This window comes from Neophocaena asiaeorientalis, unplaced genomic scaffold, assembly GCF_003031525.2.
Source record: "Neophocaena asiaeorientalis asiaeorientalis breed wild unplaced genomic scaffold, Neophocaena_asiaeorientalis_V1.1 scaffold258, whole genome shotgun sequence".
NCBI lineage: Eukaryota > Metazoa > Chordata > Mammalia > Artiodactyla > Phocoenidae > Neophocaena > Neophocaena asiaeorientalis.
In genome coordinates this window covers 4,770,014-4,796,649 of record NW_020172591.1, presented here as the reverse complement: position 1 = coordinate 4,796,649, position 26,636 = coordinate 4,770,014, and the positions used below count along the sequence as shown (strand labels likewise).

Below are 26,636 nucleotides of genomic sequence, written 5' to 3'. Positions count from 1 at the left end.
ACAGTCCCCAGAAATGTCACCTGATTCACCAAGATTCCCTGCCACTCCTTCGCTTGTTACCCCCAGGGAAAGCTGTCTGTCTGGCTAGTGAATTCACTGGACAGGAGGCTAAGTCCAAAGGGTGAAACCTCCTTTGGATGTCCACTAGCGTCTCAAACTTAATATGTCCCAGGGCTTCCCTGGTAGCGCAGTGGTTGAGAGTCCGCCTGCTGATGCAGGGGACACGGGTACGTTCCCCAGTCCAGGAGGACCCCACATGCCGTGGAGCAGCTGGGCCCATGAGCCATGGCCGCTGAGCCTGCGCGTCCGGAGCCTGTGCTCCACAACGGGAGAGGCCACAACAGTGAGAGGCCCGCGTACCACAAAAAAAAAAAAAAAAAAAAAAAAAACAGTATGTCTCAAACTGAGCTAGTAGCCCCTCCTCCACTCCTGTAGCAAACTGCTCCTGCTGCAGGCCCCCCATCCGCCTACCAGCACCTTTACCCATAAGGCTCTTCATGCCAAACACCTTTCTCCCACATTCCATACCCAACCTATCAGCAAGTCCTATCAGCGTCACCTTCAAAACATGTCCACTCAAAATCACCACAGAATCATCACTTCCACTGCTACCACCTGGATCCAAGCCACTGTCATTGTTCCCCTGGATTTTTGCAGTAACTGGTCTCCCCCTTCCGTCTGTTCTTCCAGCTACAGCTATAGTTAATGTGTACATTAGATGATATCACCTCTGATTCAAACTATCTAATAGCGTCACCTCTCAATCCAAGTAAAAGCCAAGGACGTATAAGCCTGGTTCCCCATCACCTCTCTGCCCTCATCTCCCAGTACGTTCCCCCTTCTTTACTCTGTTCCAGTCATACCAGCCTTGTTTTGCTCCTTGAGCATATGCCAAGCAGGCTCCCATGTGAGTTTCTATACTCATTTTCCTCTTCCCCAGATAGTGGTGTAGCTGGCTTCCTTACCTCCTTCAGATCTGTATGCAGCTGTCACGTTACTGAAGCATCCTTGACCACTTTATTTAAAATTTTTGCACACACTGCCCGCCCCGCTGCCCCACACTTTCTCTCTTCATTCTCTGCTTATTACCACATAAAGTGGTATTTGATTTTTGTCTGTCTCCCTCTCTGGTGCCATCACGTATGGCCATGGCGGTCACACTTTGCTCAGCCTGTGCAGCCGTGTGCAGAGGCCCTGCTCTCTCCACTAGAACGTAAGCAACAGAAGGTCATGCCTTTTTATCTGTGTTGCTCACTGCTCTATCCCCAGGGCCTAGAACCATACCTGACATATAGTGGGGGCAAATAAATATTTGGTGAACAAATTAATTAAATAAATAAAGTACTGTTGCCAACATTCTGCCCGCTTAATTGGGTCAAACAGTTTTTCATATTACAGAAAATACTGTTCATCATAGAAAACAAAAATAAGAAAGTCATCCATTATCTTACCACTTTGGTGCATATCCTTTCATACTGCTTCCTCTGCAGATTATTTTTTTCCCTAAAAAATGGTTTTACACTGTACGTACTACTTTTAACCCAATCATTTCACTTAGTATATAGTGAACATCTTTTTATGCCGGTAAATATTTGTCTAAAGCATCATGAATCACTGAGTGAAAATGGTGTTTTGATGCATGGGCATACTGATATACCCTTGATCTGGGAAGAAGTAAATGAGGATATTACTCAGTGTGCCCAGCAAAAGATTGCATGAGCTGGGAGAGATCATAGCAACACCTCCTCTTCTCCCTACCTCCCAATAAGTCAGACATATTAGGTAGAGGGGTTATCTGTTACAGAGAAAGGATTTCATGCTCTTGTGACTCGAATACACTTAACGTAGGAGGCTAGCTTATTGAGAGCCTGTCTTCTCGGGCAGCCTCGTTCTTAAAACACAGGCTACACAGACTTGATTTGCTGTGTCTCTGAACTGCAAATGAGCAATGTCTTATAACCAAAATCTAAGATCCAAATGTGCCATTGATTATTAGCCAAAGTTCTGGTTAATATTGGCTTTTAGAAGAATAAGCCCATTTTAGCCATAATATTATCACTAAATTAGTCTCATTAAAGACCAGTGGTTATTAGCACTTCAAGCAAATAGATAACACTTCTTTAAGCTCAGTAAATGAACACAGCTCTTTATGTTCTCTGTAAGACTTAATATTAGCCAGACTTTGTAGCTAGTTTTCAAGTTAGCTAATTAAAAGTGTCATTGGGGCTTTACTCTCAACAGATTAGCTGCATGAATCTATCAGGACTCAAACTACTAAAACACAGGATGCTATTTTGATAGATTTTGAAAGCAACCGTTCTCAGTCTCCTTCAAGAATTCCTTTTCCCTCGGATGACTTCTAGTACTAAGGTTTTCAAGTCGTCTAACCTCCTGATCTCCTGATAGCCCCTCCCCCTTCCTTCATTTTCTCCAGAGATCTCATTCAGCAAATTTTATAAATATATATGCTGATAGCAACACTCTAAAAAGGAGTTATAGACTATCTGCAAAAGTGTCATTCAAAGCTAAACAGATTGATAAACTTTGAAAAAGGAGCTCTGGCAAGTTATATATTAATTTTACTGTAATATACATGTAGCTTTTTATTTACCAAGAAATCCTTCAGAAAGTTAAAAAGTGTTTTATCTTATTCTAAGATTAAGTGAAATCTATAAATTATCTAAAATCATTTTCTAAGAGACAACAAAAAAATAAAACTCATGGCAGGAAGTGTTATATTCTTGGAACCATTGAATACCGTAAGAATTTGAGCTAAGATCTATAATGTGATATAATCTGTCACTTTTATAATCAGACCCCAGAATAATCACAACCCAAATTACTTCCCAAGTATTTCTACTCCAGGCTTTAGATTGTTGCTAAGAAACTTAAGCACAATTTCTGAAAGAGCCGGTAAGAGACGCTTATTTCCCACACCTATCTTCCAAGATATAATATCTGATGCAATCTTGCCACTTTTTCAGCCAATGAGATTAGCAAAATGAGGTATCTACTGAAATGATTGAAGCTTGTTTCTTCCACATGGGTTGCTATCGCAATATCTGCCTTTGATTTTAAATTGTTTTTCCATTAGCTGGGAGCATGGTTGGACATACGAGTCCTGTCCACATCCAGTCTAATGTAACTATTTCAGGAAGTGTTTGCAGCTCATATCAAGAACACCAAATTGCATCTCCCTAGGGATGCTTCACAGTGCTTTTTGCTGATTTCAGTGTGGGTGCGTATGCCCTCCAAAGGAAAGATACTGCAGCCCTCTCAAATCTGTACAGATTACCTAACCTGGAGCACATATTCTTGGAGAACATGGTAATATTTCATAAATAAATGCTTTTCCTTTCTAAATTATTCCTTATGCACTTCTACCTGTATTCTTCCTTTAGACTCTTATGATTTAGAATCAAAATTGGAGGTTTTCCTTTGGTGTTTTTTTTTGTTTGTTTGTTTGTTTTGCGGTACGCGGGCCTCTCACTGTTGTGGCCTCTCCCGTTGTGGAGCACAGGCTCCGGACGCGCAGGCTCAGCGGCCATGGCTCATGGGCCCAGCCGCTCTGTGGCATGTGGGATCTTCCCGGACCGGGGCACGAACCCGTGTCCCATGCATCGGCAGGCGGACTCTCAACCACTGCGTCACCAGGGAAGCCCTGGTGTTAGCCTTTTTATTGTGTGTGTGTGTGTGTGTGTGTGCATGTGTGTGTGTATGTGTGTAAGAGAGAGAGACAGAGACACACAGGAAGGGAGGGAGATCTTTCCTTTAAAGCCTGTCTATTACATGTGCTGAGATATTTTCATTCAGACTTTTTTCATCTTAATCATTGGGTTTTTTAATGCCAGTTATGCAGCTCAAATAACTGAGCTTCAGGGAAATGACGATATTACTGAATCTATCAAAATCCTGCAAAGGGTGTGCCTGACTTAGTCCCTTTTCTCTCAATGAGCATCAGGGCTTGGTGGGAACTGAGTTGAAGTCCCCAGAAATTAGTCAGGTTAAATGAGTCTTGATGTATTTGACTCAGTGTCCTGGTCCAAAATAGAAGAGGACCCCCTACGTGTTTTATATAGACTACTGCCTTTGATTTCTTAGGCCATTATTTCTGCATTTTTAACCCCAAGTACCAGCTGTGTAATATAAGGGAAATGAATCATATGTGACCTTCTTCCCTTTTGATTTTCATCTTTTCTTACTTTTCTCATTGGAACAATCTATAAATGAAGCCTAAGTTACCTTCTCAGTATGTCAGGAAATCCTAAAGGTGATAAAACAGAAAATGTTGGCACTAGAAACAGTTGTGCTAGTTGGTTTCCATGATCCTTTAGCAGGTTTCCTCATTGTTCTTTGGTATCAGAGAACTTGACAGTGCCACCTGCCAGCGATGCAGTTTCCCTTGATGGGTGAGTGAAGTGTGGAGTTGACTCTCCTTATCACGTTTGTCCTCTGGCTTTGGCATCAGGGCCAACCAGAAGAAGTTGCACTGGCATGACCAGGGCTGTCCTTGTGGTTGGCCTGTTGGCGAAATGCTGTCAGACCTGATGATGAATAGCCCTGCAGTACAGTGAGGTCACTTACTGCACAGAGAACCCTAAACACAGCCGCCTCACCAGAAACAAAAGGCAGCACCATCCCGCAGCAAAAAGGCCATTTACCAAAGGATTGCCAAGTCAGACAACTGTAGCTGTAATCTGTAGCTTTCTGTTCCTGACATGTTGAAGTTTGGAGGGAACATTGGAGAAATTAGTAGTTAGTTACCTTTTGCATAACATTTTAGTAGAAACTGGAAGCATTTCAAGATGCAGAGTGTGTGTATAGGTACGTGGACCCTCACACACACAAATGTGTATCTGGAAGAGCTCCTAGCTGGGTCCTCATCCCATCTCCTCTAGGCCTTTACTAGCTCAGGCTCTGTCATTTTCCTCCTCATCCCATCTCCTCTAGGCCTTTACTAGCTCAGGCTCTGTCATTTTCCTCCTCATCCCATCTCCTCTAGGCCTTTACTAGCTCAGGCTCTGTCATTTTCCTCCTCATCCCATCTCCTCTAGGCCTTTACTAGCTCAGGCTCTGTCATTTTCCTCCTCATCCCATCTCCTCTAGGCCTTTACTAGCTCAGGCTCTGTCATTTTCCTCCTCATCCCATCTCCTCTAGGCCTTTACTAGCTCAGGCTCTGTCATTTTCCTCCTCATCCCATCTCCTCTAGGCCTTTACTAGCTCAGGCTCTGTCATTTTCCTCCTCATCCCATCTCCTCTAGGCCTTTACTAGCTCAGGCTCTGTCATTTTCCTTACTTTTCTATCTGCAGCTTTGGCTTCTATACTAGCTTCTTCATTTTAGCATATAGATATGCCCAAGTGGCTCCCATCTCTGAGGAAAGAATCCTTTCTTAGTCCTGCATCCTTCTGTAACTATGGCCTAGTTTCTCTCCTTTAAAGTTAGTTTCTTAAAAGAATATTCCACAGTCCTTCACCCCTCTGCAGTCTGGCATCCCTCTTCCTCCTGGATACTGTCCTAAGGTCACTAGTGAATTCCCCTTTGCCAAAACCAGCAGGCACCTTTCAGGCCTCGTGAGAGTCTTCCCCGGATTATGTGACCTCTCCTCTGCCTCTGATGCCGTTGACCCTCTTTGTCCTTGAAATTCTCTCCTTCCTTGGCTTCCTGGATGCCGGCTCTTCTGCTTTTTCTCCTATCAAACTGCTTCTTCCCAGCTTTCTTCCTGTGGCCGTTCCTTTAATAGTATTTTTTTGCCAGTGTCCAGTCTTTTCTGTTGCACTCATGTGTACTGTCTCGGGCTCTTCCTCATTTTCATGTCTTCACCTGTAGGCACACAGCCCTCCTCCCTGGACTCACAGATGACTCCACTTGGACATTCCACACCTCTGCCCCGACAGCTGAGCTACCCTTTCTCCCCAAAGGTGACTACTCCTCATTATTCCCTGTGTTAGTAGATGGAACTTCCATTTACCTACTGGCCCAGCTGGAAAACCATGAGCAGTGCCAGGCTCCTTCCCGGCCTCCATTTCCCGTTAGTCTTCATGACCTGTGGATCGTTGGAGAAATCTGTCTGTGGTAGGCCATTTCTCTCCAACCCTAGGGCAACCATTTAAATTCTGTTCAGGCCCCCAACATTTCTCACCTAGTTTATCTCCAGAATTATCCATCTCTTCAGTCTCTTCCCCCTTCTGCTGTCAATGATCTTTTAAAGGCGCAAATCTAGTGCTGTCCCTTCTCTTGCTTGAGGCACTCATCTCTTTGTGGGTAGGCTCTTCTCTAGGCATCTAAGCCCTCGCATGTCTGGCTACACCCTAACTTCCTGAGCTCACATCCTGCAGTCCCCCCAGCCCCCAGCATGGACACATATACACATATATACGCATACAGAGCCTGTTCCCTGAAAGAATTATGTTCGTCCTGGCCTCTCTGCTCTTAGCCATGCTGCACCCTCTACCTGCAATATCCATTCTTCCACTCCTCCAGATGGATTCTGACCTGTCGGTTCTCTGAGACCTTTCTTGAACAGGTGTCCTGTAGGCTCCGCTCAGCCCTGCACTCCACGCGGGAGCTGTCTGTTTACTTGTCTGTTTATCTCACTTGTCTGTATGTATTGGAAAGAAAACTGTGTCTTCTCCAAATTTTCTGCCACATACATACCCAGCATCCGCTCATTGCAGTGAAAGTGTGTGCTGATTTTAGCTTCTGATTTTAGGTTCTTAGCCGTAGTGACCAGTCACAGAGGTCATAAGACGGGACTTTGTCTGCATTAAATTCCTGGGCCGTATGGTGATCACAAGTTGTGTTTTCTGACCAAAAAATGCAAATAATCATCCATCCTTTATTGAATACATTAATAGTAAAATTATAAAATGAGTTCTGCCATGGCTTTCAAGGGGGTGCCAAACCTTGCCTCCCAGACGTGAGTGGGTACCCTAGCAGTGCCTGAAGTGGCTGCAGGTTCATCTCTGGTCCCCTGCAGAGCCCTATCCTCTCCTAGTCAGATCTGCCAGAGGCAGCTTAATGCTACCCAAGCACACCGCAGGCCTCCGGGTTCTCCACAATCCCTTCCACAACTGAGCCCTGGGAGGCCCTGCTTGTTCCATCCATTTCCTAAAGAGCTCCTGTCAGACAGGCCAGGTACAAGGCCAGTTCCTTGTACACCAGAGCCACAGTGGGGGAAACCCTGGGCATCACCCAGATGGGATGTTGCCTGTGCTTTTCGGGGCTTGGCTTTTATATCAGTATTTGCCCTGCACTTCCCCTGTGGACATCAGCCTAAAGAAGATATTCAGAGAAAGACAAACACTGTATGATATCACTTATATGTGGAATCTAAAAAATACAACAAACTAGTGAGTATAACAAAAAAGAAGCAGACTCCCTGATACAGAGAACAAACTAGTAGTTACCAGCGGTGGAGGGCGGACACAATATAGGGTAGGCGTGGGTGTAGGAGGTATAAGCTAGTAGGTGTAAGATAGGCTACAAGGATGTGTTGTACAACACGGGGAATATAACCAGTATTTTGTAATAACTGTAAACGGACTGAAACCTTTAAAAAAAAATTTTGTAATTTAAAAAAGAAAAGATATTCCGAGAATGTCGTGCCAATTCAGCCTGCCTTGACGGCGCCAGCGATGAAAAAGAGGAACAAACTGACGGGGTCATCTGGCCCCGCCTTTGAAATCCTTTCCTCCTCTAAGCAGAAGAGCAAGCCCCTACCTCTAAATAACTGCAACAGATCTTTTTCTTCTTTTATTTACATTAAAAAGCATCCCTGTAAGAGACACATTTTAATGCTGCTCAGTCTTCCCTCTCAGGAAATTTATTCTCATATTTGACTTCAATGCTTTCTTGATATAATTTCCATCCTCAGAGAGAAGAAAAGCTGATTGGCATTATCTGTCTTAAAAGTCTGTATTTTTTATGGCCACCACTAAATCTCCTGGACACAACATCTTCTCCAAACACAACAAGCTCAGTTCCTTTATCTTTTCTGCATATATTGCATTTTCCAGTTCTTTGTGTCGTTAGGCTGACCTCTTGTAAATTATAGTCTTAGACACTGAAGAGTGCCAGAGAGGAGACAGCAGATACGGTGCTTCTGGAGGGGCTTAGAATCGCTTCCAGAGGGGAAGAGAAAATAAATATGTGAAATATATTTACACACAGAAACACTACATACACAGCTCACTTTAGCTGTGTAAATAATGTTTAAGGAGTATTAGAGATTACTGTGTCCAAAGTTGGCCGGTTATTGTGAGAAGAGTAATGAACAGTGTTTGGAGGCAAAGGGGACCCAGCCTAGAGAGGAGAAATTGGAAATTCTCTTTGCTGCTCCTCAGTTGTGTTCACTGAACATATCCGTCTCCAGCCCTTAGCACAGCACCTGGCTCATTTTAGGCACGCAGTAGTGTCTGTTGACTGGATAACTAACTGACTAGCTGTAGTACTCTAGTAAGTGTATGCCAGTATGATTCCATTTGTAAATTTGCAGTTAATTCTTATATCCTGTATACTCTCAGTCATGGAAGTTTTAGGACTTTAGAGAAGAACTTTAAGTAGCAAACATTAACAATATGCTACCCTGCATTTGTCCCTGCTAGAGTTCATTTCAGTCACCTTCCGACTCTTTCTCCAGCTGGCCTACGTGTGTATAAACCAATGGAAAAGGCAGGAGCTCATCTTGAAATGATTTTCCAGCCTGCTTGTTTAGTTCAGTCCGTCTGTTTCTCAGCCCTGCTGCCACATTGCCTTCATTTTACTTTACTTAAGGGATTTCATTATGAGGCAATTGCCTCTGAAAAAGGTTATTCCTCCCATTCAACCACACTTAAACATCCTCTGTCCCCATAGTAGATCATCATACTTTGCTACCCTAGTGACCTCCACTGAAAGACTACATCCTAGGTTTGCTTTTCTGCATGTGATGTTTGGGTCTCAAGTCATCTTGCAAATACTGATATACATTTTTAAATCTACAAATGCAATCTCGTGTTCTGGATTGGATCCTTGAACAGAAAAAGGACATTAGTGAAACAACTGGTGAAATCTGAATAAGGTCTAATTTACATAATAGTTCATTGCTTAGTTTTGATCAATGCACCATGGTTGTGTAAGGTGTTACTATTAGGGGAAGCCAGGTGAAGGGTATAAGGGCACAAACATTTCACAAAAGGAGGAAATGTTAGGAACTCACGTACACGTGAACATCCTGGTTATTTTCAAAACAATTTTTCAAGCATGAGAAAAATTGCAGACTACCAAAGTGTACTTCAGATAATTCTAGGCTTTGTAAGGTAAAAAAAAGTAAAAACAACCCCTGTTCACACTCAGCCCCGCTTCCGTTCATTTTCCTCCAAGGTCTGCTCCCTCCGTTCCCAGAGCTTCAGCTGTCCCTTCTGTGCTGCTGTCAGAAGTGCCCCTGGCTCTTCCACATCTCTCAGCCCCACATCCTCAAGGGCCACACCTGCTGTCCTCCACACAAGCACTTGATATTCAGCGCAATTAAATCTCAATGCTTTTCCCCCTCCCCCAGCAGCCTGCCCTGTGTTGGCCAATGACATCACCATCCTGTCTCCCAAGCTAGGACTTCAGAGTCGCCTTCAATTCCAAATGCTGTCAGTTCTTCCAGAAGTTCTCCTGTGTCTACACACTCACCCCTTTCGCTTTCGCCTTGTGGTTACCCTGGAAGAGCTGCTGGGGTACGTGGTCAGGACTGTCCCTGCCTGCAGTTTCTCCACCCTCCCGGCTGCCTTCAGGAAGTGGGCACGACCAAACGCGTCAGTGTTACTTTCCTTCTTTTAAAAAGGACCAATGGCTCTATATTGCTGCTGGCCTGAACAGTCATAAACACCTACCTGGAAGAGAGATGTATTATATAGCTATATTAGATGGTCAGCTCAAACCCACCTCCTTCCTTCCTCCACCTTCATCTCCTGGAAAGTAGAAGCAGAGGCCTTTGGAGTCAGAAAGTCCTGGCCTTGAATCCCAGCTTGTGACCCTGGGCAAATTAGTTTTTGCCTCTGAGCCTCAGTTCCCTCTCACATAAAATGGAGGTTATACTTACCACACGGGGTTGTTGTGAGAATTAAATGATGTACGTTGAGGGCCACACCTGAAGCAGACTTCTCTTATTGTTAATCCTGTAGGGGCTCATGAGGAGTAGCCCTCTCGATCATCTCTGTCATACGTGTGTGTTATTGAAAATGGAAGTTGGTCATGTCTCATGGTCCCTCCTGGGACCGTGGTCTACCTTCTACAGTAGGGGGCCTCTTTGTAGGGAAGCTTCATCCCACATGGAGGGATTGAGCACTTTCCCTACACCCTCCCCAGCTGGGCTGGGACTATGTGCTGCTAACCTGCCACAGGTTCGGCCCCAAACCATTAGCGTTGAAGGGAGCCTACCCTTAGGAACTGAATTTTATTCCCCAGAGTATAAGGGCCGTGTCGCTCCCTTGGTCTGTTCATACTCTTGTGGATGAAACAGGAATTTTCAGCAGAGATCTTCAGAGCCTATCATATATTTATCAGGAGTGCTCCAAACTAGAATATGCCTGTCCCAGACCTCCATGGGGGATGAACTTCACCTAATTGGCTCAGTGCCCTTTATTCAGTGGCCTAGTACAGGAGCTGGTGCACAGTTGTGCTTACTCAGAATTGGATGGCTAGATAGATGAATGGAAGGATAAAGGACTTAATCTCTAGGATTTGTCCAGTAATGCATACTTAATTGAAAGACTGAGTAATGAATTCCCCAACAAGCTACGAGTTAGGCCAGTGGTTCTAAACCTTGGCTGCACTAATCACCACGAGAGTTTTTGTTTGAAGACTGATTTCTGGGTTCTATCCATACTTAGGCCCTATTATTTTCAAAAGCTTCCCAAGTGATTCTAATAGACGGCCAAGGTTGGGACCTACCATGCTAGACCAATCTAAAAATATGTACCCTGTGCATATAACTCTTATTTTCATGTTACCATGTGGTGTTGTAATGGTCAGTTTATGTATCTTTCCCTAGCTTGACTTTATTCTCTTTGATATGCTCTGATATGCTCAGGTACTGTGACTGTCTCACTCATAATTCATAATTCCTAGTGCCTGGCACAGTGCTTGGCATGTAGCAGATGGTCATAAATGTTAATTGAGTTGGTGGCTTCTTTCGTTTAGGTGGTAGTATGCAATTTTCTTGTATCCTAAGACAAAGAGAAAATGCTAGCACCATGAGTTTTGTTTTGTGTATACGTGTGTGTGTGTGTGTGTGTGTGTGTGTGTGTGTGGTGTTTTCTAACCATCTATGCTTCGGTACCTGTTTGCTTGTCCCTAACCGATTTGTTTTTCCTGTTCACTCACCGTCATTTATCCAGATGCTATGAATTGACAGTAACCAAAGATATTGGACTTTGTCAGGGAGTCTCAATTTGAAATATTTTGTCCCATTACTCCCATCTGTACCTAGGTTCCAAAACTCATCACTGTGCACGTAAGAGGATAGCTCACTAAGTGGTGTTTGGCACTGCCATCTCCCTTAATGAAAGCCATAGGAGCCTCTAGGCAGAGACACACAGGTTGCCCCTCCAACTGATTTTCTCAACTCTAAAATCTATTCATCTAGACATAGACTAATAGAGCTGGAAAGAGATTTAAGACACCAAGTTCAGTCACCTTCATTAACCAATGAAGGATCTGAAGCTAGGTGGGTTTTAAGACTTCCCTGAGATGACACAGTTTGTTAGGGATGCAGCTGGTACAGGAAACCTGGCACTCTGGTCCTCAGGCCTGGACCATTGCGCTGTGCTCCTAGCACCTTGGACTACATCAGAAATCAAAGATCGCACCCTTACTCCGTTTTTGGTATTTGTGTTAGAAAGAAAAGTATCTGGAAAAAGGTATTATTACAGGTTTCTCAGAGGATGTGGGGAGGAAGAGTATTAGGTGGAAAGGGATTCTTGAATGAGACTTGGAAACTTCTCAGAAAAAGTGTGTTTCGTGGCAACACCACAATTTATCTGTGTTTCTGTCCGTTTTCAGAATTTTCCCCAGAGAATACCTCCTTCAACAGATCCACCTGTATTCCCTCGCTGATCTGCAGCAGGTAAGCACTTAGAGGGGCCATTTCATTTCTGTTTTCTCCCTGGGAAAATGTTTTTGTTGATTATGGCTTTGGCACCGAATTCTGCCGTCATTGGAGTAGTTTCATTCACAAGCCCTAATAATCAATTATTTTCTGTTCAGAATGAGAAAAGAAAACTTAGTATAAAAAAATATTCTAGAACAATAAGAAATGCTGGCAAGGATATAGAGAAACTGGAGCTCCCATACACTGCTGGGAATGGAAAGTGGTGCGGCCACTTAGGGAAATAGTTTGGCAGTCCCTCAAAAAGTTAAACGTAGAATTACCCTGTGACCCAGCAATTCCACTGCTAGGCGTATACCCTAGAGGGTTGAAAACATATGTCCACATAAAAACTTGTACAGGAATGTTCAAAGCAGCATTATTCATAATAGCTAAAGAGTGGCAACAACCCAAATGTTCATCAGCTAATGAATGGATAAACAAAATGTTGTATATCCACGCAATGGAATAGTATTCGGCCATAAAAAGGACTGAAGTACTGATACATGCTACAGCACGGATGAACCTTAAGAACAGCATGTTGAAAGAAGCCAGACAGAAATGAATACCTATTTTATGATTCTTATTTTATGTGGACTTCTCTTAGGATGTCCAAAATAGGCCAATCCATAGAGACAAAGTAGGTGAGTGGTTGCCAGGGCCTGGGGAGAGCCGGGGGTGAGGAGTGGCTGCTAATGGTGTGCGGTTTCCTTTGGGGCTGATGAAGATGTTCTGGAATTAGTGGTGATGGTTGCACAACTTTGAAACTATACCAAAAGCAGCCAGTGGATTGTATACTTTAAAAGAGTGAATTTTATGGTATGTGAATTATATCAACAAAAAAAGTTGTACAAGGGAAAAAAAGACATAAAAGGCAATGAATATATTAAACTCTTTGACTTGTGCTCACGTCAAACAGTTGGATGACGCTAAATTTTAGTAAAAAACAACAGAGCATGTAAGAGTCAAAATCATCTTCTTATACTTTTATTTGTGTACGTATCTCCTTTTAATGACTGACCAGGTTAGCAGCCGGGAAGAAAACCAACATTTTGTCTGTTCAACCCAAAATTCTGAATATGTTAAGCTTTGGTTAATCATTTAAATCAACAGCTCACTCCCTAAGAAGCTTTCAGACACTACATGAAAGCATTGCTTTCTTTTCCATATATTGTGGATTCTTTCAAGAGTCAATGACCAAAAAAAAAAAAATTGTGACAACTTTCAGAACATCTCAAACTGCTGTGATTCGGTTCTTTTGTTTCTTGCTGTTTTGTCCAGAAGAAATGAGGTCAACTTAATCTGTGTTCAGATCCTTCACTCATTTTTCAAGACTTAAAAAATAAGTAAAACCTTGAAAAGTAATTTAAACTAAGAGTTTTGTGTTCTCTTTATCCCACCAGAAGTAGGCAGGTTATTTTAAAAGGTAGAAATAGTTTTAGAGCATTTTAGTTGGAGAGGGTGAGAGAATACTAGGGTTTTAATTTCCACTCGTACATCCAGTTTAAACCTATTTGCACATATCAGCTCCTTCCCCTCCTTCAGTTTTGCTGTCCTTTACTACGTAATCAGGCACCAGTGATCTGCTGACTGGAGTGGAAAGAGATACAGTTTTTTTGTTTTTTTTTTTTTTGCAGTAAGCGGGCCTCTCACTGCTGTGGCCTCTCCCGTCGCAGAGCACAGGCTCCGGACGCGCAGGCCCCGCGGCCATGGCTCACGGGCCCAGCCGCTCCGCGGCACACGGGATCCTCCCGGACCGGGGCACGAACCCGCGTCCCCCGCGTCGGCAGGCGGACTCCCAGTCACTGCGCCACCAGGGAAGCCCGAGATACAGTTTGACGCGCAGGCTTAGCGGCCATGGCTCCCGGGCCCAGCCGCTCCGCGGCACACGGGATCCTCCCGGACCGGGGCACGAACCCGCGTCCCCCGCGTCGGCAGGCGGACTCCCAGTCACTGCGCCACCAGGGAAGCCCGAGATACAGTTTTAATTATGATTGCCCAGTGGTGTTCAAGGGGAAGAATCAGATACAAGACCCAGTTTACATTTTTATATTTTCTAGGACTCTACCTGATCTTAGTATCTGAGGACCGAGACTCCTATCACTGGAGAAGTATGTTTAAAGGCACCAGTGACATCTTCTTGTAAAGGTGGTTTAAAATAGAATGGGTGGGCCCCAAAGTGAGTACTTTTTGAGCAAGCCTTTTAAAAATGAGTTTTGATACCAGATGAAGAGAAAGGATCAGTAATTCCATATTCATTTTAGGGTATCAAAGTAGTGTAGCTATTTGGCATAATAAAGCCTTCTTTTTTAAAGCTTTCCTATACCCTGCTGTCTTTTTTTCTTTTCTTTTTTTTTCCTCCATTGTAATAATCAAACCATACATGCCAAGCAGCTTACCTAAATCAGTGGCACCAGTATTCTTGGTGGGCCGTTAGCCTCGGAGCCCCATAAGCAGCTTAATCAATTTTCAGCCTCCGTAGTAAAGCGAAAGAGGCAATCAACAGCTTATCAAACTCCCTGTGGGCGGGGGCAGCCAGAGCTCCCTTCATCCATTTACCCCACAGTTCACTCTACCCTGGTTCTCTGTGCCTGGATTTAAGATCCCCAAACCTATCATATTTAGAGGAAGTTTAATTCAATTATTTTTTTCTGCCTGAGGTGGGTTAAATTGGATTTAGCTTTTGATCTGTCTACATCTAGGCTATCAGTACTGAAGGGCACCTCCGCCCCATCTTCCCTTGGTTTCAGAGTAAATTTCTGGCGTGTTTTCTGGATCGGAACTGTTCTTGCAAATAGGTAAGAAAAGGTAACACAAGAAGGGGGAAAAAATACTATTGCTTTGTGACAGAGCGTGTCAGGGGTAGCAGGAAACCCAGCCTGACTGACCCAGCTCCCAGCCCCAGCTCGGCCTGTACCATTTCAGCCTCTGTCTGGGTTCTACATCACCCTGTTTCAAGTCAGCTTCAGGAGTTTTAGAGCAAGTTGTTTCTCCCATTTGATTCCCATCCTTACTCCTAAAATGAAGGCCTCTATAAAAGCATCTCTTCTATCATATGAAATAACTATAGCAGAATGAATTTCAGTTTATAACTTTTGCAGGGAAGAGGAAGAAACTCAACCAAGTAACTGAAGAATTAATCTCAAATAATGGCAATATAAATATCCTTCCTAAAGGCCAAAATTCCTTTCTACAAGTTTCTCTCAAGTGAATTTGAGTTTTCCCATTAGCTTTTATTTAAAAAACAAAATGTAGATATCTTCCTCTCCAGAAAGAAAAAAAGGTAAAAATTTAATAAACATGGTAAAAGGGGATTTATAATTTAAGTAAATATACAATAATCTTAAAATAATGTAGTAAACAAAACACTAATACCACCCAAATAAAGATGCTGAAAGAATTCTGGTAGCAAAAAATGTGCAACCTTTTTCTCTCTGTTTTCATTTTTATAAGTAACAATCCCAAAAGTTTTAGCAGGTAGACTCAATTCAACAAATTGGCAGAAGATTTCAAACTCCCTTAACGCCTCTGAAATGACATTCAAGACAGTTTTCTCTCCTCTTCTTAGTATTTGAATTCACTGGCCTCTTTGCATGCACTCTCTCTACTTTTGTACACCTGGACCTGGGAAATAAATAGCACTCACTGACACTGCTTAGCAAAGGGGACTCCCTCTAGTTGTTCTGGGAGCTGTAGTCACCTGCCCACTGGCCAGTGAGTGCTCAGTGTTGCCAGTTATTGGCAACATTTGTAGCTTATGCCAGTGCAGAGTCCCTAATTGTCTTTTTTTTTTCTTTTTTTTTTTTTTGGCTGTGTTGGGTCTTCGTTGCTGCATGTGGTCTTTCTCTAGTTGCAGCAAGCAGAGGCCACTCTTCATTGCGCTGCACGGGCTTCTCATTGCGGTGGCTTCTCTTGTTGTGGAGCACGGGCTCTAGGCGCGCGGGCTTCAGTAGTTGTGGCTCATGGGCTCAGTAGTTGTGACTCGCGGGCTCTAGAGTGTAGGCTCGGTAGTTGTGGTGCACAGGCTTAGTTGCTCCGCGGCATGTGGGATCTTCCCGGACCAGGGCTCGAACCCGTGTCCCCTGCATTGGCAGGCGGATTCTTAACCACTGCGCCCCTAGGGAAGCCCCCTGTCTTTTTATTTCACCAGTAAATAAGTTGCTCACTGGGTTTTCCTAGCACAGGCAAAGGTAGTAGTTGACCCCCACACAGTCATTACCTAATCAGTGGCGGCATTTTAACATGTAAGACAGAGCAAGTATCAATACTTCTCCTGTCCTAGTAGCAGGACCAAGGAAGGGCAAAGAAGATGGGGGCAGAGACTCTCCAAATCCCGGGAGCTGGATGGGGGGTTGAGGAGGGCACACCCGTTTGAGTTATTCATTTAAGTTTGGAATTTCAAATGAATTTCTGTTCAGCAAAGTAGATATTGTTAGAAGACATTCAGCCTATGCTCTTTGAATGTAAATCTGACAGAATATACTGGTTTTTTTAAAGTAAAATCTTATCAACAAACTTTCAGGAGGTTTGAATGCCTGGTGGTGTTTTGAAATGATAGAACAATTCCTCAGAAAGGATTTGGCAGGCAATGGCTAAGCGTATGTGAATGAATGGACTAGTGTTGGTGCGTGTTTTTAATGGGGAAATGGGGCTGCTTTCTAAGAGCTTTTTTCCCACTTGGATACTTTGAGAAGGGAAAGTAGAATAGAATTTATGTTTCGTTATTTTCAGTCTACCCAGCATTATCAGAAATTCAAGGGAAGACTTTACAACAGGAATACAATAAAAAGATATGCTCCAGTGGGACAGCAGAGACAATACTGTAACCCTCAATGCGTTAGCTTTTTGTGTTAGTTCTCCCCTTTCCCTGTTGAGTGTGCGACAAACCTTCTCCTTACTCAGATCCCTTTGGCTCTTTTAACGCTGACAAGAACGTCCCACATTTTATCAGCAGAATACATTAGTGTATGTGAGTTAGCGTTCAAGAGATCCTGGTGGCTATTAAGGAGCAAATCGGAGCCATGGTTTACTGTGTCATTCCTCGGACCGTGTAAGTGATAGGAGGCTTCTTCTGAAGTTCCTTCTACTTGCTGAAAGGAACGGTCAGACTTGACTTCTAAATTGTGGCTACCTGTGCTCTTGTGACAAAAACCTAAAATGTCTATAAATGACTAACTCTTCTGGTGTTACTCACCTTTGGGACGTATGTAAGTTAAGCAGTGAATGATTCTATTTGTACCTGATCCGTGAGAAAGGGTACTGGATGATCCCAGGGGTGGGGCGGTGGGTTAGGGTGGCCCCCTCCTCACCCGCTCCCTCCACCGCTCACCACCTCACCTGCCAACACACACACACACCTCTTGTGGGACCATCTCAGGAGCTGGCTTCCCCATTGTTCACCTTCCCTGGGCCCTGAGTTTTCAAACTAGCCCCTACCTCCAGGTTAAGGCCATTCGATTCTAGTTAATATGAAACCGAGGCATACCTCATTTTATTGCAGTTTATTGCACTTTGCAGATATTGTGTTTTTCACCTATTGAAGGTCCGTGGCAACCCTGTGTTGTCAGATAATGGTCAGCAGCTTTTAGAAATAAAGTACTTTTTAATTAAGGCATGTACTTTTTGTTTGTTTGTTTGTTTTTGTTTTTGCGGTACGCGGGCATCTCACCGTTGTGGCCTCTCCCGTTGCGGAGCACAGGCTCAAAGCGGACGCGCAGCCTCAGTGGCCATGGCTCACGGGCCCAGCCGCTCTGCGGCATGTGGGATCCTTCCGGACCGGGGCACAAACCCACGTCCCCTGCATCGGCAGGTGGACTCTCAACCACTGTGCCACCGGGGAAGCCCAAGGCATGTACTTTTTTTTAGACATAATGCTTGTACACTTAATAGACTGCAGTATAGTGTAAACAATTTTCATATGTACTGGGAAACCAAAAATTCATATGACTCGCTTTATGGTGATATTTGCTTTATCTCAGGGCTCTGGAGCTGAACCCACAGTATGTCTGAGGTATGCCTGTATATTACCTGAGAAGAGTAAATTATTATTTTGGCACAAATTCTTTTGTCTTATTAATAAGTTGAAAGCACAGGATAATCAACTGAGGGGAGATAGATTTAATAGATAAATTTTAATTATGAAGAAATGATGGAAGAGTCTGAAATTTGGAGTACTTACTAAGAGATGTGAAGTGGGAAGGGTGCCAGGGGAGAGGACCCATAGCCCTCAAGAGCCTTGAAAAGCGAGGAGTAAATCAGATGCATACTGCCTTTCCAGAGGGGCCTAGAACAGTCTGAATTGTTTGTTTTATGCTAAAGCAATGAACATTTATACTAAGCAACTGGGCATGTAAATGTTCAATGAATCAATGGATGGATGGATAAATACACACACATACATACAGTATCCTGAACTCCTTCGCACTCTCTTCCTTTAAAAGAAAAGCAAACGAATTAATTTAACATAAGCCCCTAAACAAAATGATATTAGTAATGCTGAAATTGACATATATGTGCTAATATGTATAAAATAGATAACTAATGAGAACCTGCTGTGTAGCACAGGGAACTCCACTTCGCCGTACAGTAGAAACTAACACAACATTGTAAAACAACTATACCCCAATGAAAAAAAATTTTTTTTAATTTATAAAAGAGGGAGATGGGGCTTCCCTGGTGGCGCAGTGGTTGAGAGTCCGCCTGCCGATGCAGGGGACACGGGTTTGTGCCCCGGTCCGGGAAGATCCCACCTGCCGCAGAGCGGCTGGACCCGCGTATCGCAAAAAAAAAAAAAAAGAGAGAGATGAAAAAACAAACAAAAAAAAGAAATGCTACTTTGTAAGATAATGCACAGAATTCTAAAACCAAATAAAATCTCCACTTTTTACATATTGGAGCAACAGTGGGCTGTTCAATGTTGCAAACTTTCTGAACATTAAACCTTCTTGAACTGCTAGCTGGCCTTTCAGTTAGCTTTTCCTCTAGTCCCCCACACCCATGGAGTTCAGGAATTGTCATCCCTGTGACCTAAACATTTGTCAGAATTGGCTCCTGAAGAAACAATGCAAATTGGTGGCCCTACCGTGAAGATTTTCTAGTGTGTTCTAGCTAGTGAGTACAATCACCAAAGGTGACGTTTAAGGCATTTCGAGGCCACTTTTTAAAAACATACTTGGCTGAATACTTCTTCGAGGAAGTTTGCGAGTTATTTTCTGTGGCTCTGCCCCACCAAGCAAACACAGAATCAGAGAATGTTATTCTCTGTGGGTGCTATTCACAGTCAGCAGACAAAGGCTGAGCCTAAGTGGGCACCCAGCACAGCTGCCCTTTCACCGAAGAAGTAACAGGTGATGACCTTTATTCACACGAGGGCTGACGTCTTTGAATCTGCAGCCCCCAGGGACACAGTGCCTCAGTGCCCACAACCAAGTCACTGGTCCCCAGGCCTCAGGAGCCCAAGGAACTTGTATTCATAGCCTCTCAGCACCCCTGATCCCCACGCCATTGTCCACCCCGGCCTTAGCAGTCAGGATAACTAATTAGGAGCATTTGGATTTAACCAGCAGAAAAACAAAGCGTGACAGCTCGTCTGTGTTGCTCCATGGCCAGAGCCTGTGTCCCCTGCAGCCGTCACAGCCCCTGAGCATAATCTGGGACGAGACAGGAATGAGGCCTCCATTAAAACATCACTAAATCTCTGTTAGCAGCTTTCATCAGGGTGGGTGCAGCCAGTGAATGAGTTAGGAAAGAGGACCGTAAGTCATTCGGGGAACAAATCATTCCTTTTAAATAAGGGGGGTTTTAAACAGTGAATGTGGGTGTTTCAGGGTGAAGTGAAGGGACCGAAAGTTGCTCTTTGAAGGATTGGCAGGTTGGCAGCAGGGCAAGTGGAAAGTCACCGTTGTCAGGAGAGCAGGTGGGAACAGTTCCTGCCTCACGGTTTCAGATCCCGGGGGGAGGGGAGAGGGAGAAGTGACAAGTACCAGGACTGGAGCCTGGGTCTTCTGACTCCTTCCCTGAGGCATTCAGTCCTCGGAGGCCTGCCGATCATGACTGCTGGCGTTTTTGGTGATGGGGCTGATTAGCCGAGTGGGTTAATACAGATGATTAACAAGGTGGTAGCGCAGATTGTTCCTTGTGCCAGCTGGTCAGCCTCTGCCCAGAGAAAACTTTGCCTGCCTGCAGATCCAGGCCCCACACCTGACTACAGCCGCACACTCGGCCCACAGACGCGGTGAAGGACTGGGGAAGGCCGACAGGGGCTGCGGCAGGAAACGTGGCTAGCCAAGGGCACAGTTCTTGCTCCTGTTGGGAAACGAGGTCAGAAAGATGACCTTGGGTGCTGAGTGTTGGATGGAGAGGCTTGTCGTCCAGGTGAGAACGAGCTCAGAGATAAGGATTCCAGAAGCCAACTGTGAGCCCCTCGAGTATAAACAGCCTGCTAGTAGGTGAAGATGCAGCTACACCCCTGGATGGTGCTCGGTCAGTACTGAGGTCATTTTCCTGGAGTCCACTTTCCTGGCCCCCACGTCCACTTTGGCTTCCAACCATCTGGGTTTTGTTGTTGATTTGGAGTTTGTGTTGTTGTTCCCACGTATTAAAAAGCATTGTAATACTGACTAGGTGAGGGCCTGGTTTCAAAGACAGTTTACTTAAAGATAGAAAGTAAGGTTAGTGTCACTCTTACTAAAGGTGGAATTGCACTCTTCCCCCTGCCTGACCCCTCAGCCTGCCACCTCACACATAAATATCTTTTGATCCAAACCCTTTCTTGCCCCCTCCTGGTGACTCAAAACTAACCCATCATGTGATCAGAGGAACAAATGCCTACCATACCTTTGGTTGGTTAGTGGGGCATGGTTCTGTGTATTAGTTATCTAGTGCTGCGTAACAAATTACCCCACAACTTAGTAACCTAAAACGAAAGTAGACATTTACTGCCTCCCATGATTTCTGTGGGTCAGGGAATTCAGGAGCAGTTTAGTTGGGCAGTGTGGGTACAGAATCTGTCGGGAGGCTGCAGTCCTGATGTTGGTTGGTCAGGACTGCATCATCTGAAGAAGCCTTGACTGGCTAGAGCATCTGCTTCCAAGGTGGGTTACTCCCCCAGCTGGCAAGTTGGTGCTGATTGCTGGTGGGAGGCCTCTGCTCCTCCCCACATGGGCCTTTCCACGAGCTGCTTAATGAGTGTCCTCATGAGATGCTGGCTGGCTTGTGAGTGACCTGGGAGAATCAAAGCCACGTGACCTCTCCTTGGAAGTCAGCGTCACTTCCACGTTCTGTTCACTTGAAATAATCACTAAGTTAGGCCCACGTTTCTGGGGCGAATTAGACCCCACTTTCTGAAAGGAGGCATGTCAAAGAATGTGTGAACATATTTTAAAACCACCATGTTTTGTAATAGCATGTTGTTTTTGTATACTGTGTTACTACCTTTTTAATACCCACTTTATAGGCAAGAAAACTGAGATTTAGAAAAATTAGCCGGCATACCAAAGCTACACAGCTTCTGCTCAGTGACTGAACCAAGACTGAAGCCGAGGTTTTCTGACTTCTTATCCAGTGTTCTTTCTGCTGTACCCTGAGTGTATGTGTATAAAAAAAAGGCAGCCTCTTGGGTAATGGCATCTCATACTTGCCATTTTTATGGCACAGACATATAAAGGGGAAAAAAATATTTCCAAAAAGCTCAAGAGGAGAAATACATGAAGTCAGTTACAGTTCTTGTAGTTATTTCCTATATACAGTGTGGGAAACATAAGGAAGCAAAAACTCCCTTATCATACATGATACAGTCACAGGGAATAGCCTTGGGCCCCAGAAAGGTGTTTAGGTACTTTTCTCTCACATTTCTTTTATTGCCCTGGTCAAACTTCCCTCATGCCACCAACAGCCAGCATGAAAGGGGCCCCAGGAGTCCTTCTGATTCTTCCTTTCTATTTGGTTCAATTCAGTAAATGCGTGTTGACTGCCTCCTCTGTGCCAGGCACTGTGCAACAGAGGAGGCAAAGGTGAGTAAGTCACAGTCCCTTCCCGCCCTGAGCTCACAGTCTAGGGAGGGAGGCACACAAGCATTTTTTTTTAAGTCAGGGGAAGCTGAACTCAGGGTACTCAGGAAACACATCCAACCCAGTGTAGAAGATGATATTTCACAAAGGTATCCACAACAGTATCTCCCATCCCACATCCCCTTCTTACACTGAGACTTTGACATTCTTCCTATTGAGAGGTGGCATCTTTTTTTTTTTTTTCTGAATTTCGGTGGGCCTGTGACCATGGAAGTAATGCTATGTGACTTCTAAGGCTAGGTCATAAAAAGTGACACAGCTTCAACCTGCTACTCTTTAGGAACGCTCACTCTTGTAAACCAGCCACCATGTTGTAAGGAAGCCCATACTAGCCCGTGCAGAGACCCCACAGAGAGAGGCCACATGTAGTCATTCCAGATGACAGCCATCATCAACCACCAGACATGTGAGTAGAGATACCACCAAATGACTCCCCACCTAGCCTTCAAGTCTTTCCAGCAGAGGCTACGATGAGACTGCAGATACCATGGAGGAGAGACAGGCTGTCTCTACTGTGTCCTGTCTGAAATCCTGACCTACAGAATCTGAACATATTGGCTGTTTTACACCACTAGGTTTGGGGGTAATTTGTTTTATAGCAATAGTAACTGGAACGCCCAGTAACCTGGCTGTCAGGGAAGGCTTCCGAGTGGCTGTGATTCTAGATTAAGAGGTGAGGCTCTATAATGCGTGAGCTAGGCAGAGGGCAATGGGATGAGGACTTCCAGGCCTTGGTAGCTTCAGACCCCTCAGTGACCTTAACCCATGGTGTTTCTGGAATGGAGGCAAGCAGGAGAAAACTCTCATTGCTGACTTGGACATTTCTGAAGAGTAATTTTCATTACTATTTTGACAGTTCTGTCTGTACGCTTCAAGATTTTGATAGCTTGTCTCAAAACATTCATGGTATAAGTATGATGGTATCTCATCACTTTCCTCGGAAGTGAAAGAGTCTGTGATGTGCCTAAAGCAGCAAAGAGTGTAGAGTTTATAATCTTTCCATCCCACCTGCACATCTGAAGCATGAGCCCGGTTCTCTATCAAGAGAGCTGCCTAGGTGTTCTCTCTATTCATTTATTCATTCAGCAAATATTTATTTAGCACATACTACATGCCCGGAGCCATGCCGGCCCTGAATTTGAGAGGGCTCATTTTCTCAGAAAAGGACTAGTGTTTCTTGATGGTTATGGTCAAACCCCTGTATTCTGCCTGGGTGCCAAGAATTAGTAGAGGCTACCTATAATTCTGCTTCAACCTAGTGACATCCAGTGGGATTTTACCCCTTGATGTCTCATGCCGGCCATTCTCACATTTGTGGTTGGTCTACAAGGGGCCAGAGGGATTATAAGAAGGCTCTGTCTAGTCAGGTGTCGAGGGCTGATGAGGTTTCTAGCACTTTCAAAATTCATTCGCTTGGCCATCATTAAAAAGTCTACAGATAAAAAATGCTGGAGGGAGCGTGGAGGAAAGAGAAGCCTCCTACACTGTTGGTGGGAATGTAAATTGGTGCAGCTACTATGGAAAACAGTGTGGAGGTTCCTCAGAAAACTAAAAATAGAATCACCATATGATCCAGCAATCCCACTCCTGAGCATATATCCAGACAAAACTAAAATTTGAAAAGATACATGCACCCCTATGTTCATAGCAGCACTATTTACAATAGTCAAGACATGTGGAACCTAAAATAGGACACAAGTGAACAGGGCTACAAAACAGAAACAGACTCACAGACATAGAGAACAGACTTGTGGTTGCCAAGCGGGAGGGGGGAGGGGTGGGAAGGATCGGGCATTTGGGATTAGCAGACACAAGCTATTACATATAGAATGGGTAAACAACAAGGTCCTACTGTAGAGCACAGGGAACTATATTCAATATCCTTTGATAAACCATAATGGAAACGAATATGAAAAAGAATATATATATATATATGTATAACTGAGTCACTTTGCTGTACAGTAAGAAATTAACACAACATTGTAAATCAACTATACTTCAATAAAATTTAAAAAAGAGAGAGACAAAGTTCATTCACCTGATGCTCTAGAGATGAAGCCAGGAAGCATGGCAGCCTCACAGGACTATATTCGCTCATGTATCTTAGCGAGAACTGTTGACTGCATGTGTTAGTGGCCTGCAATTCCATCTACATTTGGAACTTGCTGCTTTTCAATAATTATCACCCCCATCTTTCTGAGGAAAAATTTTAACATTGACAGGGGCAGCTTTTCACATTGTTCTTGTTTTTTATTTTAATTTCTGGCTAAATTCTAGTAAACCATCAACATACTTGCTTCTGGAATTTTAAACAAGATTCAGTCTCATTTGTGACAGCAGGAAAGATCTTTATAGCACAATAAATAAAGAAAAGGTGTAGGGTGCCTCGGTCATTCAAAAAGCTATTGAAGCATTAATAAGCCTGGACTTCCGTAGCTGGGGAGCTGGTTTCCGTCACTCAGAAGCTCACTCTGTTCCAGAGAGCTAGTCACTCACTTATTCATCCGTAAGAAGAAAGTGATAAATGTCTGTTATGTACCAGACACTTACCATGCCAAGTGCAGGGACAGGAGAGAAAAGGCACAGCACCTGCCCTCTGGGAACACCAGCTCTCCAAGTTCTGTCCTGGTACACCAGCCTAACCAAGCCAGTTCACATTTTAGAGGAGGGAAATATGGCTTCAGAACAGGGTTTTGTTGACTCTGATTCCTGCAGAGGCCAGGAAAGTGGTGCCCGTGCCCGAAGCAGGCCTGAGGTGAGACTTCAGGCCGTGATGAGAAGCCGGAGAGAGCATCTGCCTCTGAAGGGGACAGCTGGTACTCAGAGCCCCAGAGCTGCCATCCCTTCCCCTTTTCCAAGAGAAGCCGGAAATTCGTATTTTTATGTGAAATTTCTCAATATTTAAACACTCTGCAGGCCAAACAAAACAAGCTACTGGTTTTGACCTCTGCTTTATAAAAGAGAATGCCTGCTTTTGTTCCGTCAAACTAATGAATGCTCAATTACGGGAAGGAATTTGGAGGTTAGTGTTAGATTGTGCTCCTCAAAAGGCTGCAGACCCCATTCCGAACCCTTGAGATGCTAACTGACAGACTTGCACAGGCTGACAGCTGGGCCCTGAAAGTGGACACACACAAGGAAACAGGCAAGCTATTCCAGGTCACTTTGCAAGGTCAGGGCAGTAATGCAAACATTCGGAAGGCTGAAGACAAAGGTCAGGTGGCAGCAAGGAAGCCCTACATTTCCTCAAGCTATTGGTTAATAAATCATATTCAAAAGGTATCACCAGATTCTCCCTCCCTGTCACTGCTTTGTGAGGTGGAAAATTAAATAGAAATCAAAACTAAGATGGCTGTCAGGAGCTTTTAGGAGACCAGCAGGCCAGTGTGAGGCCAACATGGGATGAAGTTTCTGCCTGGAGCAAAGGTCTCCAAAGGGGTGATGACACCCGACCCTGGGCATTGCAGACGGGCTGAACGGTGCAGTGGTTATGCACTGGAGCCTTGGAGACCGGCTGCCCACATTCAGATGCTCACCCTAGACTCACTAGGTGACCTTGGGCAAGTCACTTCACTTGGTGCCTCGAGAAGCACTTCATTTCTGAAGTGGGGATAATAATAGTACCTGCCCCAAAATGTGTTTATGAGGCTTAGAAGAGTTAGCATGTATGACACTTAGAACTCTGCTTAACACGTAAGGCTTAGGAGATAGGAGCTGTAACAGTGGTACAAGTACTGGTATCCTGTTGCAAGGAGATGTGGACTTTTATAAATGGCTCCCTGTAGCTTTCTTCAGTGGTACCAAGACTCTCCATCTGTGGACACTAGACTGCAGTTATCACCACAGAAGTAATGCTGGCTACACCCCAGTTCTGCCTCTCTAGACCACAGGATCCTGCTGCAGCAACAGTTGCACAGTCACCATATGGAACAGCACCTTGATAGGGAAAGCTTCCTCTTGCCTCCAGGGTGCTCCTAGACCAGACGTCCCCAGTGACCCCACAGGGGAATTGCACCTCGAGAGCCCCCTGCCCCACACCTTCTCCCCCGGCAACAAGATCTCCCTAGGGCTCTGCTAGAGCAAGTCAGGTATTACCCTCCCAGCCTCGCCACCTTTGTTAGTCTTGCTGAGAGACGTTCAGAGCTTGAACCAGAAGGTGGGTTTTGGCTTCCAAGTAAAGGTAGGCACATTCAGCACCTGTCTCTGAAGAATGCATGCCCTTTTGGTGGGCTGCACACAGATGTCTTTGCAGTTTTAACAAAAAGCATTCTGTAAGTTTTATAGAACCATAGAATACCTATTTTGTGTGCTAAAAAAAATACTGAGTCCACGCTATTTCTGCAACTATAGAAGGGAGGAGCTTCCCAGACTGAAATGTTGGCAGAAACAAAGAGAACCCATGTTCATTCCCACCTGCAATTATAGTTTTACTAGCTTGTAAAGCACACACAGAT

General features: G+C 44.4%; 1 protein-coding gene across 4 annotated transcripts in view; it reads left to right on the top strand.

Moving 5' to 3' along the window:
• The window catches only part of PLEKHM3 (pleckstrin homology domain containing M3), a 192,708-nt gene that overhangs the window by 89,850 nt on the left and 76,222 nt on the right, over positions 1-26,636 (top strand). For 3 of the 4 annotated variants that reach the window (XM_024738306.1, XM_024738308.1, XM_024738310.1), the window contains exon 6: positions 12,031-12,094. In XM_024738306.1, coding sequence (XP_024594074.1) covers positions 12,031-12,094 — 64 coding nt within the window. Of the gene's footprint in view, positions 1-12,030; positions 12,095-14,865; positions 14,914-26,636 lie in introns of all 4 variants that reach the window. The other variant, XM_024738309.1, reaches the window with a different exon arrangement.